A 16,572-nucleotide genomic window follows, 5' to 3' on the forward strand; every position below is an offset into this window, starting at 1 on the left:
GATGTGAGAGAAAGAACCATACAGTCAAAGCCATAGAACTCATACACTTTATAGACCACAATGGACAATTTGCCCCATGAAGGTTAGAATGTGTTTGTGACTTTAAGCATCACTATCCCACAATACTGTGAAATTTGTGAAATTGTGTATTCACTTAATCACAATAAAGAATTTGCAACAAAAAGAACAAAGAAAGAAAAGTCACACAGCATTATCTGTGCCAGGGCCAGAGCCCTTCTTCCTGCCACCACAGCCCCCAAACACACACTATGGAGCTAGGTGTGGAGACACCACCAGAAGGACAGGGTTTTTCCCCCTAAAGGATTAAAACATTCACTGAGGGCTTGATTTTGAAAACAGCCTGGAAAAGCTGTAGCTTCATCTATGAGGTGACGTCAACTTGATCGCGGCATGGTCTTGGGAACCAACCAGACTGCCCAGGTTCCAGTAGCTGGCTCTGCCCTTCCTAGCTGTGTGACCCCAGACTAGATATGCAGCTTCTCTGTGCCTTCATGTTAGCTATGCTGATGGGAGGTACCTAACACACTCTGGGTGACTTGCTGTCATTGCCCTCCTACAATGCACCTGCTTGCATGCCTCCCAGGATGGAAAACCCACTCCCCCAGGTCAGCCTGTTCTGCTGGATGGTTTTGTGTGTCTGGAAGCTTTTCCATTAAACTAAAGTCTGCTGATTTGTCTCTTCACAGCAAGAGCTCAGCCCTCTGAGGCCAGCCTTAAAGACATATCAAGGCCAGATGACGCATGCTCCGTTGTGCGGTCTCCTTTGCCCCGCTGAAGCCTCCTTTGGGGAGCTGCAGACCCCATTCAGCTCAGAACACAGAGTGCAATGCCTGTTTCCCCTCAGGAATCAGCAGGGTCAGGTAGTATGTCTTGGGGCCTACTATAAGGTCTGGATGCCATTGAGCTCCCGGCCAAGGAGCTCCCTGACCCTGAGCCCCGGAGATGCCCTCTTTATAAGTGCTTAAACCCCAACTTCCCTTGACTCAGAGAGGAAGCAGAGCTTGCATTGAGGGCAGAAGCCCCTGGAGCGGCCATAGGCCATGATATCTGCCTTCAGTGAATCGTAGCTGGCAGGTTTGTGCACACCTGTAATCCCAGCACTTCCAGCCTATGCTACAAAGTGAGATTTTAGCTTAAAAAAAAATAGGCTGGGTGCCAATGCCTGTAATCCTAGCTACTCAGGAGGCTGAGATCTGAGGATCGTGGTTCAAATCCAGCCTGGACAGAAAAGTCCATGAGACTCTTATCTCCAATAAACTACTCACAAAACCAGAAGTGGCGCTGTGGCTCAAGTGGTAGAAGGCTAGCCTTGAAGAGCTGAGAGACAGCGCCCAGGCCCAGAGTTCAAGCCCCATGACCGACCCCCCCAAAAAAAAATAGAATGAAGCTGATGCCAGGGACTCATATCTGTAATCCTAGCTACTCAGAAGACTGAGATTTGAGGATTATAATTCAAAGCCAGCCTGGGCTCAAAGTGGTAGAGTGCTAGCCATGAGCAAACAAAACAAAAGCAAAAAGCTCAGGGACAGTACCTAAGCCATGAGTTCAAAAGCTCCAAGCCCCATGACTGAAAAATAAAAATAAAACCCAGAGAATAACAACATACTTCCTGCCTTGTAGGGCGAAGTAAACACTGATGACAGACATGGCTGCAAACTCAGCTCCCAGCACAGAGGAAGCGCTTAATAAATTAACCTAAGGACGAGCAGAAAGTGGAGTGTGGTGAGCTGATCCTTCTGCCCCTTCACTGTACAAACAGAACTGAGGCCCACAGGTCAGAGGCCCAAAACTCAAGCAGCAATTTGGTCACCGCTAAGACCTGCATCCAAGCGGGCAGACCCTAGGCCAGTACCCTGTGTGGGAACCAAGCCTTCTGTTCTGGAGAGTCCAGAGCCATCTGACCACTCTGCCTCTTCCTGGAGCACCTCCAGGAGTCTCTTAACAACATATTGTGGTACATCCTGCAGTTCTGTGTGATAACCACTGGGTGTCGCTACAAAGCAAAAAGAAACCCAGGCCTGAGGGTTACAACAGCCAGATCTATGAGAATGGAGACAAGAAAAGCTACCACCTTCCAGAACTCCTGCCCCAAGCCCTTTGTCAGCTTCAGCCACCCAAGGTCCCCCGGGAACCATTTCAAGCCATGTTTCCATCCTTCTGCCCTGATAGAAAGAGACCTGGCCACTGCTTTCTTAGGGGCTGCTTTCCCTGCTTAGAAGTACAGAATGGGCTCAGGGAAGGAGCCATGTGCCTTGGGTCTTGCAGCCAAAGCAGGTCTTTAACTCAGACTCAGGCGTTATGCTTTGTATCACATCATCACCTGGCTGTGCTTGATATTTCCCCTAGACTTCTGGCTCCCCAAGGGCAGGGCCCTGTGGAACCCTGTCTCCCTTGGGCCCAAGCCCCAGTGAACACTTCAAAGGCATCTCTCTCTCTAGGGCCTTTTCCTGTCCAGTAGACAGTGCTGACTATGTGTGAGGTGCTAGGCTAAGTCCTACCTTTGAACCATAACCTTCAGGCAGATGCCAAAGAGGAAACAGAAGCATAAGTCTCATCTTAATCATTCAGGGGCAGAACCGAGGGCTCCTGCTATCTGAGCGGTGGCTGAGAGGGAGAGTCTGCCCTGTCCAAGGACTTTGTCCTGTGTGTCCCCCACCAGTGGTTGGTCTTTCTCTCCTGTGTATTTATTTATTTATTTTTCGCAGAGCTGGGGCCTACTGTCCAGGCAAGCACTCTTCCATTGAGCTAAATCCCCACCTCTTTCTTGTTTTATTGTGTTTGTTTTTGTTTTTTTTTTTTTCTTTTTTAGGGGGAGGAGTACTGGTGCTTGAACTCAGGGCCTGGGTGCTGTCCCTTAGCTTTTTCACTCCAGGCTAACACTGTACCTCTTGAGCATTAGCTCCATCCACTTCCAGCTTTTTCCTGGTTCGTTGAAAATAGGAGTCTCATGAACTTTCTGCCTGGGCTGGCTTTGAATCCTGACCTTCAGCTCTCAGCCTCCTGTATGGCTAGGATGACAGGTGTGAAGCCTGCACAGCTTTCTCTCTGTGTTTTTGAGCCTCTGTCAGCTGACTGGTAGCTACTCACTGGTAAACAGGGCCATAAGCATTCACATAGGAGGGTGGGAGCCCTGCCTATCTGTTTGCCCCCCCACCCGTGAGTCCTGTTAAGGCCTTGGCCAATTGAGACCAGAGCTTCTCTGTGAGAGAGGCTGGCACAAGCCCCTTGCTGGCAGGGCTAGTTGGGCCAGAGCGTTTCCTGGGTGGGGCAGCCTTTTCCTTCTACCTCATCATTCCTTGACACCTCACTTTCTCAGAGGAGCAGGGGTGCACTGGAACCCGCTCACATACTTCCACAAGATGAAGAGAAACTTCCAGGGTACCTCTAAGTTGCCTACTAAACTCTGTCACTTCAACTCTGTCAATTAAATTACTTGACTCAGGTGCCAATGGCTCACTTCTGTAAGCCTAGCTACGTGGGAGGCCAAGAGCAGGAAGATCACAGGGGGAGGCCAGTTCTGGCAGAAAAGTTAGTGAGAGTCCTCCTTCTCAATCCATAGGTGTGTGCCTATGGCGTGCCCCAGCTATGTGGGAGGCTGAGATTCGGAGGATTATAGTTCCAGACCACCCTGGAAGAGAAAAGTCTGTCAGATCCCACCTTCTCAGAGGGAGGCTGGATGAACTGTTGTACCCATCATCCCAGAAACACTCAAAAGCCTGAAATAAAATAATGAGAGGCACGTGGGGGAAGTCTTGGTCCAGGTGCATACCTAGGCAGAATGCAAGACCCTACCATAAAAATAGCTAGAAAACAAATTAAAAAACCAGGGCTGAAGCTGGGTGCTAGTGGCTCACATCTGTATGCTAGCTACTCAGGAGGCTGGGATCTGAGGATGGAGGTTCGAAGCCAGCCCAGGCAGAAGAGTCCCTAAGACTCTTATCTCCAGTTAACCAGCAAAAAGCTAGACATGGAAGTGTGGCTCAAGTGGTAGAGCACCAGCCTTGAGTGAAAAAGCTAAAAGACAGAGCCCAGGCTCTGAGTTCAAACCCCAGAACAGACACAAAACAAAACAAAATACAGGACTGGAGGTGTGGTTCAGTGGGACAGTGTTCACCTAGCAAATGGCCTTGAATTCAAGGCCCAAGGCCATCGCTCCCCTACCCTTTGGTGTTGATACCTTGGAAGCTGCTTCCTATCTTTGGGATCAGTGTAGTAGAAATACTATACAGCCCCAAGCTTGCCTCCCAAGGCTCTGTTTGGGTGATTTTATGTTAGTAATTTGAAAGTAACTGTGGTGGGATTATTTACCCCCCAGAAATTGACAAATGCAACAAACCAGAACCTTCTCCTGGGGGAGGAAGGGAGAAGCTGACTGTGACATGGGCTGTAGAACCATCGGAGGGCCTCGTTTGAATCACAGCCTGAGGGAAGGGAGCCTGGCCCCCTGCCAGACCTACACGCTGGTTACAGCTGGCAGAAGGTTTGGTATATCCTGTTCTTGGGGAAATAGAGGGAATTGTGGGGAACGAGAAGGTCCCTGCTCACAGTACCAGAAAATGTGTGTCAAAGGGTTTAGTGCAGACTTGCCGGGAGCAGAGCATAGTAAATATTAATTTACCGAGAGGCCTAAGAGTGGGATCCAATATTCACCATGTCTGAATCTCAAACTGGCTTGTTTTCTGATTGCCAGATCTCTGGCCTGCCAAGCTGCTGTTGATGCGTCTAAATCTCATGTTCCCCTTGTGAAATAGAAATAATAATAGCTACCTCGAAGAGCCGCTCGGAAGATGGAGATGAAAGATGTAAAGTGTCTGGTGAGAAGTGGATACTCAATAAACGGGAGTGATTGCTCAGGATTATCTTTTATTTTCTGTTACTCAGCCAGAAACGCTGCCCAACTTTGTGCGGGCAGCCAGATACAAGCTAGGAGCTGTGGAGACAGGGCCTGATCTCCGCAGCTCCAGTCCTGGCCTTCCTCTTTCTGGCTGGGTCACAAGCCCCTTCAGTGAGGCCTGAGCCCTTAAGGGCTTCAGAGTTGTGAGGACGCTGTTGCTAGGCACTGGTTGCTAGGCAACTCTCTGTTGCTTCTGGCTTGGCCACTGGTTTCTCTGAGCTGCTCCTGCCTCCTCTGGTCTCTGCGGACCACGCAGCTACTCAGGAGGGCAGGTGAGGGTGGGGCTCGCTGCGTGGGGCCCTGGGAGAGCCTAGCCAGCGTCCAGTGGGACGTGGGCAAGGCCGGGGAGCCAGAGAGACTCCTGGGTGCGGCTGGGCGTGAGCAGTAGAGCTAGGATGGTCCAGAAGTTCCAAGAAACACCCAGATCAGGGGCCTGGGCGTGAATCGGCTCTCTCAGCCCCGGGAACCTCACTTTCCCAGCTTTCCAGTGGGGGTGTCAGGTTAATAGGAAGTTGGGAAGAGGACACAAGACTCAAGTAGCCAGGCGATGACAACTGAAGAGTAGTTCTATTATTTTTTTTTTCCATTTTGGGGTGTGGGTGTCCAGGATGGGGATGGAGACCTAGAAAAAGAGCCTGGCCAGGTGGGGGTCGACTGCACCCAGCGGGACATGGAAGCCAGGGCTGGGGACTGATGAGGCTCCCCGCGTTCCTTCTTAGGCCCTCAGGGCCCTGCTCCAGGGACAGCACCATGATAGGGAAACTTCCCATGGGTGTTGCCTCCCCCTATGTGAAGATGAGCTCAGGGGGCTGCTCAGACCCCCTGAAATTCTACGCCACCAGCTACAGCACAGCCTACGGTGAGAACACCCCCCCCCCCCCCGCCGTGGAGAGCCGCCTCCGGGACACTTGGGTGGGATAGAGGGGCCCTGGAGAAGGGGGGGATCTGCCCCTCCCCTACCTTCCCGCAGGACCGCCGCTGCCCCACGCACAGCTCCCACCGACATCTGTTGCTGGCCACAAGACCTGTGCCCTCACCATCCTGCTGTCACAGCCCCACCTGCCAGGCCTCCCCAACACCCATCTCACAGCGGCCCCTGAGCCCCAGGGGATGGCAGCCGTGCCCAGCAACTCCCCCCACACACACCTTTTTTGTCAGTTGTGGGGCTTGAACTCTGGGCCTGGGCGTTGTCCCTCAGCTTAAGGCGAGAGCTCTACCACTTGAGCCACAGCACCACTTCTGGTTTTCTAGTGGTTTATTGGAGATAAGAGTCTCACAGACTTTCTTGCCCTGGCTGGCTTTGAACCGAGATCCTCTGATCTCAGCCTCCTGAGTAGCTAAGATTGCAGGCGCGAGCCACCGGCGCCCGGCTGCAAGTCCCCTTCTTCCTCCTCACCTCTGCTGACCCCAACTCTTGCCCCTTCCCCACTGTTGCCCTCCGCAGGACGAGGTGAGTTCAAGCCCCACCTGGGCAGCCATGAAGGCACAGGTTACAAGTCAAACTACCGTCCTCTGGCCACCTACCAGCCCAACATGGATACGATGGACAATCCAGCCATGAGGTACGGGCTGTGCACCCCCTCCCTTCGTCCTGCTGGGCCTCTGCGCTCCTCGCCACAACCTGGGATTTTAGGGGGCTCTGGGTGTGAGGCCCGGGGAGCCCTGAGTTCCCTGGGAGAGGAGAAGGAAGTGGGGAGCCCCTAGGAATAAACCACCAGCTGCTCAGGGCAAGGGTAGGTGGCCAGGTGGTTCTGATTGTCCCAGCCCCCACTCTGCCTGCCTTCTCCAGAGAACAGGTCCGAGACAGCCTCCAGTCAGTGGCCAGCCAGAGTTACTGCCCTCCAGAGAAGCCCGACGCCAAAGGCCCGCTGCCCTGGAACATGCACCAGTCTCCCTCAGGCTACGGGCGGGAGCGGCTCCACACGGGGCCCATCACCACCAAGGAGGTCAGTGTGGAGCTCTGGAGGGGAGGCAGGGAGGAGGCTGAGAGGTTGGAGGTCCTTCAGGGACACCGCTGCTAACTGTGCTTGAGACGGAAATGGCTTTGTGGAGGAGCCACCCTGAGGAATGAGGGTCTCGCTTACCTTTACCCCCCCCCCGCTCCAGCTCTGCCCCCCCACCCCCGCTCCAGCTCTGCCCCCCCACCCCTGCTCCAGCTCTGCCCCCCCACCCCCGCTCCAGCTCTGCCCCCCCAACCCTGCTCCAGCTCTGCCCCCCCACCCCTGCTCCAGCTCTGCCCCCCCACCCCTGCTCCAGCTCTGCCCCCCCACCCCGCTCCAGCTCTGCCCCCCCAACCCCCGCTCCAGCTCTGCCCCCCCAACCCCCGCTCCAGCTCTGCCCCCACCCACCCCTGCTCCAGCTCTGCCCCCCCCACCCCTGCTCCAGCTCTGCCCCCCCACCCCTGCTCCAGCTCTGCCCCCCACCCCCGCTCCAGCTCTGCCCCCCCACCCCTGCTCCAGCTCTACCCCCCTACCCCTGCTCCAGCTCTGCCCCCCCACCCCTGCTCCAGCTCTGCCCCCCACCCCTGCTCCAGCTCTGCCCCCCCACCCCTGCTCCAGCTCTGCCCCCCCACCCCCGCTCCAGCTCTACCCCCCCCACCCCTGCTCCAGCTCTGCCCCCCCCACCCCTGCTCCAGCTCTGCCCCCCCACCCCTGCTCCAGCTCTGCCCCCTCACCCCTGCTCCAGCTCTGCCCCCCCACCCCTGCTCCAGCTTTGCCCCCCCCCGCTCCAGCTCTGCCCCCCCACCCCTGCTCCAGCTCTGCCCCCCCCCGCTCCAGCTCTGCCCCACTCACCCCTGCTCCAGCTCTGCCCCCCCACCCCTGCTCCACCTCTGCCCCCCCACCCCTGCTCCAGCTCTGCCCCCCCACCCCTGCTCCAGCTCTGCCCCCCACCCCTGCTCCAGCTCTGCCCCCCCACCCCTGCTCCAGCTCTGCCCCCCCACCCCTGCTCCAGCTCTGCCCCCCACCCCTGCTCCAGCTCTACCCCCCACCCCTGCTCCAGCTCTGCCCCCCCACCCCTGCTCCAGCTCTGCCCCCCACCCCTGCTCCAGCTCTACCCCCCACCCCTGCTCCAGCTCTACCCCCCCCACCCACCCCTGCTCCAGCTCTGCCCCCCACCCCTGCTCCAGCTCTGCCCCCCCACCCCTGCTCCAGCTCTGCCCCCCACCCCCGCTCCAGCTCTACCGCCCACCCCTGCTCCAGCTCTGCCCCCCCACCCCTGCTCCAGCTCTGCCCCCCACCCCTGCTCCAGCTCTGCCCCCCCACCCCTGCTCCAGCTCTGCCCCCCCCCCGCTCCAGCTCAACCCCCCCCACCCCTGCTCCAGCTCTGCCCCCCACCCCTGCTCCAGCTCTGCCCCCCCACCCCTGCTCCAGCTCTGCCCCCCCCACCCCCGCTCCAGCTCTACCCCCCACCCCTGCTCCAGCTCTGCCCCCCCACCCCTGCTCCAGCTCTGCCCCCCACCCCTGCTCCAGCTCTGCCCCCCCACCCCTGCTCCAGCTCTGCCCCCCCTGCTCCAGCTCTGCCCCCCCACCCCTGCTCCAGCTCTGCCCCCCCAACCGTGCTCCAGCTCTGCCCCCCCACCCCTGCTCCAGCTCTGCCCCCCCACCCCTGCTCCAGCTCTGCCCCCCCACCCCTGCTCCAGCTCTGCCCCCCCTGCTCCAGCTCTGCCCCCCCACCCCCGCTCCAGCTCTGCCCCCCCACCCCCGCTCCAGCTCTGCCCCCCCACCCCTGCTCCAGCTCTGCCCCCCCACCCACACCTGCTCCAGCTCTGCCCCCCCACCCCTGCTCCAGCTCTGCCCCCCACCCCTGCTCCAGCTCTGCCCCCCCACCCCTGCTCCAGCTCTGCCCCCCCTGCTCCAGCTCTGCCCCCCCACCCCCGCTCCAGCTCTGCCCCCCCACCCCTGCTCCAGCTCTGCCCCCCACCCCTGCTCCAGCTCTGCCCCCCACCCCTGCTCCAGCTCTGCCCCCCCACCCACCCCCGCTCCAGCTCTGCCCCCCCACCCCTGCTCCAGCTCTGCCCCCCACCCCTGCTCCAGCTCTGCCCCCCACCCCCGCTCCAGCTCTGCCCCCCCACCCCTGCTCCAGCTCTACCCCCCCACCCCTGCTCCAGCTCTACCCCCCCCTGCTCCAGCTCTGCCCCCCCACCCCCGCTCCAGCTCTACCCCCCCCCACCCCTGCTCCAGCTCTGCCCCCCCACCCCTGCTCCAGCTCTGCCCCCCACCCCCGCTCCAGCTCTGCCCCCCCACCCCTGCTCCAGCTCTACCCCCCTACCCCTGCTCCAGCTCTGCCCCCCCACCCCTGCTCCAGCTCTGCCCCCCACCCCTGCTCCAGCTCTGCCCCCCCACCCCTGCTCCAGCTCTGCCCCCCCACCCCCGCTCCAGCTCTACCCCCCCCACCCCTGCTCCAGCTCTGCCCCCCCACCCCTGCTCCAGCTCTGCCCCCCCTGCTCCAGCTCTGCCCCCCACCCCTGCTCCAGCTCTGCCCCCCCCACCCCTGCTCCAGCTCTGCCCCCCCACCCCTGCTCCAGCTCTGCCCCCCCACCCCTGCTCCAGCTCTGCCCCCCACCCCTGCTCCAGCTCTGCCCCCCCCACCCCTGCTCCAGCTCTGCCCCCCCCACCCCTGCTCCAGCTCTGCCCCCACCCCCGCTCCAGCTCTGCCCCCCCACCCACCCCTGCTCCAGCTCTGCCCCCCCACCCCTGCTCCAGCTCTGACCCCCACCCCTGCTCCAGCTCTGCCCCCCACCCCTGCTCCAGCTCTGCCCCCCACCCCTGCTCCAGCTCTGCCCCCCACCCCTGCTCCAGCTCTGCCCCCCACCCCTGCTCCAGCTCTGACCCCCCCACCCCTGCTCCAGCTCTACCCCCCCACCCCTGCTCCAGTTCTGCCCCCCCACCCCTGCTCCAGCTCTGCCCCCCCACCCCTGCTCCAGCTCTGCCCCCCCACCCCTGCTCCAGCTCTGCCCCCCCCACCCCTGCTCCAGCTCTGCCCCCCCCACCCCTGCTCCAGCTCTGCCCCCCCACCCCTGCTCCAGCTCTGCCCCCCCCACCCCTGCTCCAGCTCTGCCCCCCCACCCCTGCTCCAGCTCTGCCCCCCCACCCCTGCTCCAGCTCTGCCCCCCCTCCAGCTCTGCCCCCCACCCCTGCTCCAGCTCTGCCCCCCCCTCCAGCTCTGCCCCCCCACCCCTGCTCCAGCTCTGCCCCCCCACCCCTGCTCCAGTTCTGCCCCCCCACCCCTGCTCCAGCTCTGCCCCCCCACCCCTGCTCCAGCTCTGCCCCCCACCCCTGCTCCAGCTCTGCCCCCCACCCCTGCTCCAGCTCTGCCCCCCCACCCCTGCTCCAGCTCTGCCCCCCCACCCCTGCTCCAGCTCTGCCACCCCCCACCCCCGCTCCAGCTCTGCCCCTCACCCCTGCTCCAGCTCTGCCCCCCACCCCTGCTCCAGCTCTGCCCCCCCCGCTCCAGCTCTGCCCCCCACCCCTGCTCCAGCTCTGCCCCCCACCCCTGCTCCAGCTCTGCCCCCCCCCTCCAGCTCTGCCCCCCCACCCCTGCTCTCTCCAGGTCCCTCCACACCCATCACCACCCCCAACCCGACTCCTCCCAGTCTCCAGCACCCATCCCACATCCAGGCTCTTTGTCACCCCCATTGTCACGATCACCCCATCCATCTTCTTTGTGGAACAAAGATAGATGGCGAGGCAGAGAGAGAGTGTGTGTGTCCTGGGACTTGAACTCAAGGCCTGGACACTGTCCCTGAGCTGCTTAAGTCTAGTGCTCTGCCATTTTGAGCCGTAGCTCCACTTACAGCTTTTTGGTGGCTCTTTGGAGATAAGAGTCTCACATTTTTTCTCCAGGCTGGCTTTGAACCGCAATCCTCAGCTCTTAGCCTCCTGAGTAGCTAGGATTACAGGCAGGAGCCACTGGCACCCAGCTCCATCTTCTTTGTTTCTCTCATTATTACCATCATTCATTCTTACCATCACCATGGTCTCCAGGACACACCTCTGTCCATCCGTGCATTCATCCATTCATCCATCCATTCAAATTCATCCAATGAATGTATTTGGAACATCTTTCACAGTTGGAGGAGATGGGAGCAGGGGAGAAGTAGGGATAAGAATGAGAGCTGGGAAAAATCTTACTGTCGGGATAAAGCCTTGAAGGCAGGTAGCATCCTCTACTTGCAGCCATTTGAGAGAAGAGAGTTCTAGGCACTGCCAGTGGCAGGTACCAAGGCGCTGTAGAAGGCGTGGGGGAGGGGGAGGAGGAAGAGGAGGAAACGCTGCACCATCCCTGCCCCAGAGCATCATGGGACCCCTCCAGTGTTATCCTCGTGCGGTCACTAGGGAAGGGCAAGGGGAGAGTGAGGAGGTGTGCATAGAGGGCCATTGGTACTTCCTCCTCCAGATCAGGAAGGTTCATTTCGACACGCAGGATCACGGGCCCCAGACCATCACAGGGCTGGAGCCCAAGCAGGTGCCTCTGCTCCACCAGCACCTCGACAAGGGCTCCCTGGAGCTGGAGAACATGCGCCATGTGAGCGGAAGCCTGAGGCTGGGGGCTGGGAGGCAGGCCCGAGTCTGGCTCCATAGTCCGATGCTACATGTCAGCCCTTGCCCACTCGCCCAGGGAGAACTTGGAGGGGGACTGGGGCACCAAGAAACTCAAGAAGGAGGGATTTGTGATCGGATTATTTCCCAAACAGCATTAAGGTGACCCCCATGGACACCCTTCTGTCCCCGCTTAGCCTCCCTCTTTTTGTGTTCTAGGGGCCCCGATACATGACTACAGAGTACAACGCCAAGTACCTCAAAGATCCTCCCCACCAGGCAGGTAAGCCCACCTGTGAGTCAGGCCACCCTGCCCAGTGGCTGCCTCCATGGGTCCCCGTGGGTGGAGCGGCCCGTATGCCCAGGACCCGCTGTGTCCCAGAGCCATGGCTGAGCAGAGCTGCTCCCGGCCTTTGCCTCGCCCTTACATCTGCCTGCCTCTGTTCTGGAGTCTCCGTCCTGATGACCAACATCCTCAGCTCCCCTGAGCTGCACGGATCCTGTCCCAGCCTCTGTTGTCCTGGGCAGCACAGGAGATCTGTCTTTTACAGAGTTCTTGCACAAAAAATCCATTGGCGCCAAGGAGGATACTGGCTTCACCAAAGATTCCAACGAGAATCCTATCATCTTCCAGCCACCGTCCCAGGCTCCTCCTGGAGACCCCGTAAGTTCCTGGGGCCCTAGCTAGACTTTCAATGTCTCTGAAGCCTTCTGGTCTACAGATTTCAAGCTTTATTCAGATACGAACTGTAAAGCCCCACATTGAAGACCGGCACCGGTGGCTCACGCCTGTAATCCTAGCTATTTAGGAGGTTGAGATCTAAGGATCCCCAACCAAAGTCAGCACAGGCAGAAAAGTCTGTGAGACTCTTAGCTCCAATTATAACCAGAAGAAAGCCAGAAGAAAAGTTATGGATCAAGTAGTCGAGGACTAGCCTTAAGTAAAAAAGCTAAGGGGAGATCAGGAGGCCCTGAGTTCAATCCCCAGTACTGGTGTGTGTGCGTGTACACTTGCACACACACACAGAGCGCCCCATGTTCAAACACAAGATGAAAGAGCTTAGTAAAAAACACTGCTTTGAGGTCAGGCGCTAGTGGCTCATGCTTGTAATCCTAGCTACTTAGGAGGCTGAGATCTGAGGATCGCGGTTCAAAGCCAACCTGGGCAATAAAGTCCATGACTCTTATCTCCAATAAACCACTAGAAAACTGGAAGTGGCACTGTAGCTCAAGTGGTAGAGCACTTGTCTTGAGCTGAAGAGCACAGGGACAACGCCCAGGCCCAGAGTTCAAGCCCCACGACTGACCAAAAAAAAAAAGAAAAGAAAGAAAGAAAAGGAAAAGAAAACCAGTGCTTTGGTGCATTTCCCCCACCACAGAGAGGAGAGTCTTGAGGTGTGGGGAGATGAAGGTGCTCCCAGCCACGGCCCTGGGATTGGCCTTTCTCTCCCAGCTTCTTCCTTTCCTCAGTCACCCAGCGAGGCCCAGCCGTGAGCCCCGGCCCTCCTGTGAACTCAGCACAGTGAGGGGCATCTCCAAGCAGAGAGGGCATCTGGGAACAGGTGCCAAGCTGAGGCTCCCTTGTGGACCCCTTTTTCAGGTCCTCCTCCCAAGCCAGAGTGTCACCAAGTCCGACTTCATGCCAATGACTCACCCACAAGTAAGCAGCTGCCCTGGGATGCAGGAGGGGGCTCCTGGGGAAGAGGGAGGACAGGGGCGGGGCCTGGAGGTGGCCACACCCAGAGGTGAAGGCATGATTGCTTTGCTTCTCTCAGGGAAGTGACCACCTCCCCGTGTTGGCCAGAGGCTCTGAGCGGGAGACGGGCTACAGCCGAGTGAATGAGAGGATCCTGAACCCCAGAGTGAGTGATGGGGGTCTCAGGCGAGAGGATTTGGATAGCTGGACCCGTGGGGACCCGGGCCTCCCAGGAGGAGGGGAAGGAGTGTGCTCAGAAACAGCCAATTACACTTAGGAGGCTGAGCTCGGAGGATCGAGGTTCAAAGCCACCCTGGGCAGGAAAGTCTGTAAGACTCTGATCTCCAATTAACCACCAGAAAACCAGAAGTGGCACTGTAGCTCAAGTGGTAGAGCACTTGAGGCCTTGAGCTGAAGAGCTAAGGGACAGTACCCAGGCCCAGAGTTCAAGACCCATGACTGACCAAAAAACAAAAACAAACAGCAACAACAACAAAAAACAGCAATTATACTCAGCAGGAAGGTAGTGTGCATCTGCCTGGCCTCCACTCTTTTTTTTTTTTTTTGTCAGGATTTGAACTCAGGTCTTGGGCACTGTCCCTGAACTCTTTTGCTCAAGGCTAGCACTCTAGCACCGTTTTACTTCCGGTTTCTGGTGATTAATTGGAGATCAGAGTTCTCACAGACTTTCCTGCGGGGGCTGGAGTTGAACCACAATCTTCAGATCTCAGCCTCCCGAGTAGCTAGGATTACAGGCAGGAGCTACCAGAGCCAAGCTTGGCCTCCATTCTTTTTCTGTGTGTTTGCCAGTACAGGGCTTGAATTCAGGGCCTCCGGCTCTTGCTTGGCATTTTCCGCTCAAGGTTGGTGCTCTACCACTTGAGCCACACTACCACTTGTAGTTTAACTCATTGGAGTTAAGGGTTTTATGGACTTTCCTACCCAGGCTGGCTTTGAACCGTGATCCTCAGAATTCATCCTCGAGAGTAGCTAGGATTCCAGGACTCCTGCCCCTCCCTGCCTGGGGTGGTTCTATCTTGTGGCTCTGACCCCTCCAGGTACCCCCACCAAGTCTAGAATCCAGAAGCCTGGGCTCCCGGCAGTACCAGGCACCCCAACGAGTACAACAGTCAAACGTGGCCATGCTTGGCAGAGACACTGTAGGAAGAAAGGTGAGGCCTGCCCGGCCCAGCCGGGCCATCCACCCCCAGCCCCCACCCTGCTCCGCCCCACCTGATGATCTCCCTGTCTTCCCCTGGGATAGGAGCTCTCGGGGTTCAGTCTTAACAACCCCACCTACTTCCGGAGCTCCTGTGACCCCAACAGGGATCAGCAGTACCTGACCACCTACAACCAAGGGTGAGAGTCCGCCATTGAGACCCATTTCACAGACTGGAAGAACGAGGCAGGGATGTAGACGCTGCTCATAGCTTTGGGGAGATGACCCACGTTGAACTCTAGTCTGTTGTTCCCCTGAACCAAACATTCAAGTCAGGTTCTTCTTGGGGGCTTGCAGGGGAAATATGGAGGGTGGAGGGGAGGCAGCCAGGAAATGGGGGGGGGGGGTAGTGGGGGTGTTAGGAGGCCAGCTGTCCCCACAATAGAAACTGTACAAAACAGTGTAGGACACACCATTCAGAATCATCCCAGCCACCGGGTGAGAGAGTGGGCGCTCACACCTACCCCCATCAGTCTCTGGGATGATACGAAGTCCCAGGGGCCTCCTTGATCCTAAGATACTAAGTGTAGTCCATGGCACGTGTGCTCTGGACTTGGAGCAAGGGCTCAGGCAGGGCCGCCGGCGCGAGCACGCCCCCTAGTGGACAAGGGCTTGGGGTGCCCCAGAGGAAGACCAGGCAAGACCAGCACAGGGCTGGCTGCTCCACCCCTCCTCTGTTCCAGGTACATGGACAACATCCCCAGAGGCCGAGACTGGGAAGGCTGGACTCGAGGCGGCGTCCAGCCCCAGATGGCAGGAAGCTATGCCCTCAACATGGAGGGGGCCCCAAGCCCTACAGAGTGCCAACGGCGCCCGAACCCCCCCAACATGGCAAGGTTAGCAGACCCACGGTTCTCTCCCTTCTCACGCCCCTCAGCCGGCTCCAGGTCCTTCTCCTGCCTCCATCTGTCTGTGCCTCTGCGAGGCCATTTCTTCTGGTTGGCTCTGTGGTGTGTGTGTGTGTGTGTGTGTGTGTGTGTGTCTGTGTCTGTGTGTCTGTGTCTGTGTGTGTTGGTCCTGGGGCTTGAACTCAGGGCCTCAGTGCTGTCCCTGAGGCATTTTTTTTACTCAAGAATAGCACTCTGTCACTTGAGCCACAGCTCTACTTCTGGCTGTTTTTAGTGGTAAATTGGAGATAAAGAGTCTCACAGACTTTCCTTTCCAGACTGGCTTTGAACTTTGATCCTCACATCTCAGCCTCCGGGAGTAGCCGGCATTACAGGCGTGAGCCACACATGCCAAGCCTCTTGGTTGGCTTTTCTGCCTCTGTCCTCTTGTCTGTCCAGCGATTTCTCCCTCTGGGCCCCCATTCCCCTTTCCTACTCCCCCCCTCCAGCTCCCTTCTGCACAGGGGCAGTGTGGGAGGGGTACAAAGATGAATGGACGGTGGATCTGCCTCTCTCCTGATTCCTTTCTACTCATCTCTTCAAAACCTGTGCTCACGTGACACGCGGCCCAAGTTGGCAGGCACTGATGTTTTGTGGCTTGGCTGCTTTGGCTCAGGCTTGGACTATTCTCTGGCTGTCAAGGAGGAGCTGGCAGAAGAGAGGGTCCAGACCCCTGCTGCTTCCTCTCTCCCCCTCCCTTCTTCCTTCCCTCCCATCTTCTCTCTCCTCTGCAGAACTATGACCTCAGCTGACCCCTTTTCCCGAAATCCAGCTCATGGCACCTACCACCTGGCCTCCAGCTGAACCTAAGGCCCCCCCCAGGTAAGGCACCTGAACCCCCTCCTAGGCTGCTCCCTGGAGCAGCAGCCCTGGTGTGGGGGTCCCTAACTTCCAAGCGGGGGTGGACTCTTGGAGGGACTGTCTTTGACAGTTGGCAGAACCACTTTGCCCTTGCTTCCGTCCCTCTTCCCAGGCTGCACTGCCTCCCAGCGACAGGAGCAGAGCCCAGCCTTCCCTCCAGCTCCCACGGAGAGCCCCTCAGCTACTTTCCTAAGGAAATAAAGCGCATAGCATCAGAACACTGTGCCGGCCATTGTCAGGGGACTGGGGAAAAAAGGGGTGATCTGGGCCCTGAGTGCTGGGGTAGAGAGGCTAGGGTGGGATTTTGAATCTGAGACTCACTGGAGAAGGAATCACTGTGGCTGTAGGACAAGGCTCCTGCCCTTCACTAACCCTAGGCCTTCATTACTTGGTCTATAAGATGGAGGTGGAATTAGGGCAAAGACATGTGTGCCTTCTGTGACTATGCTGGATGG

At 58.4% G+C, this 16,572-nt stretch overlaps 1 protein-coding gene across 1 annotated transcript; it reads left to right on the forward strand.

Annotated features, from left to right (window-relative positions):
* The first annotated feature begins 5,665 nt into the window (after positions 1–5,665).
* Positions 5,666–16,288, forward strand: Ppp1r32 (protein phosphatase 1 regulatory subunit 32). Its single transcript, XM_042676400.1, has 13 exons — positions 5,666–5,774; positions 6,360–6,477; positions 6,705–6,861; positions 11,312–11,440; positions 11,674–11,737; positions 12,006–12,118; positions 13,055–13,114; positions 13,230–13,316; positions 14,209–14,322; positions 14,415–14,509; positions 15,053–15,205; positions 15,991–16,078; positions 16,230–16,288. The coding sequence occupies exons 1-12, from the start codon at positions 5,666–5,668 to the stop codon at positions 16,058–16,060; spliced, it is 1,269 nt and encodes a 422-aa protein (XP_042532334.1). The 3' UTR covers positions 16,061–16,078; positions 16,230–16,288.
* The last annotated feature ends 284 nt before the right edge of the window (positions 16,289–16,572 follow it).

Source organism: Dipodomys spectabilis, unplaced genomic scaffold (genome assembly GCF_019054845.1).
Source record: "Dipodomys spectabilis isolate Male_0828 unplaced genomic scaffold, ASM1905484v1 ptg000030l, whole genome shotgun sequence".
NCBI lineage: Eukaryota > Metazoa > Chordata > Mammalia > Rodentia > Heteromyidae > Dipodomys > Dipodomys spectabilis.

Bases quoted from the DNA above. Each gene is read 5' to 3' on its own strand.
- Ppp1r32 (XM_042676400.1), top strand. From the start codon at position 5,666: ATGATAGGGAAACTTCCCATGGGTGTTGCCTCCCCCTATGTGAAGATG. The intron at 6,862-11,311 runs GTCAGTGTGGAG...TTCCTCCTCCAG, and splicing joins GGCCCATCACCACCAAGGAG to ATCAGGAAGGTTCATTTCGA. The intron at 11,738-12,005 runs GTAAGCCCACCT...TGTCTTTTACAG, and splicing joins AGATCCTCCCCACCAGGCAG to AGTTCTTGCACAAAAAATCC.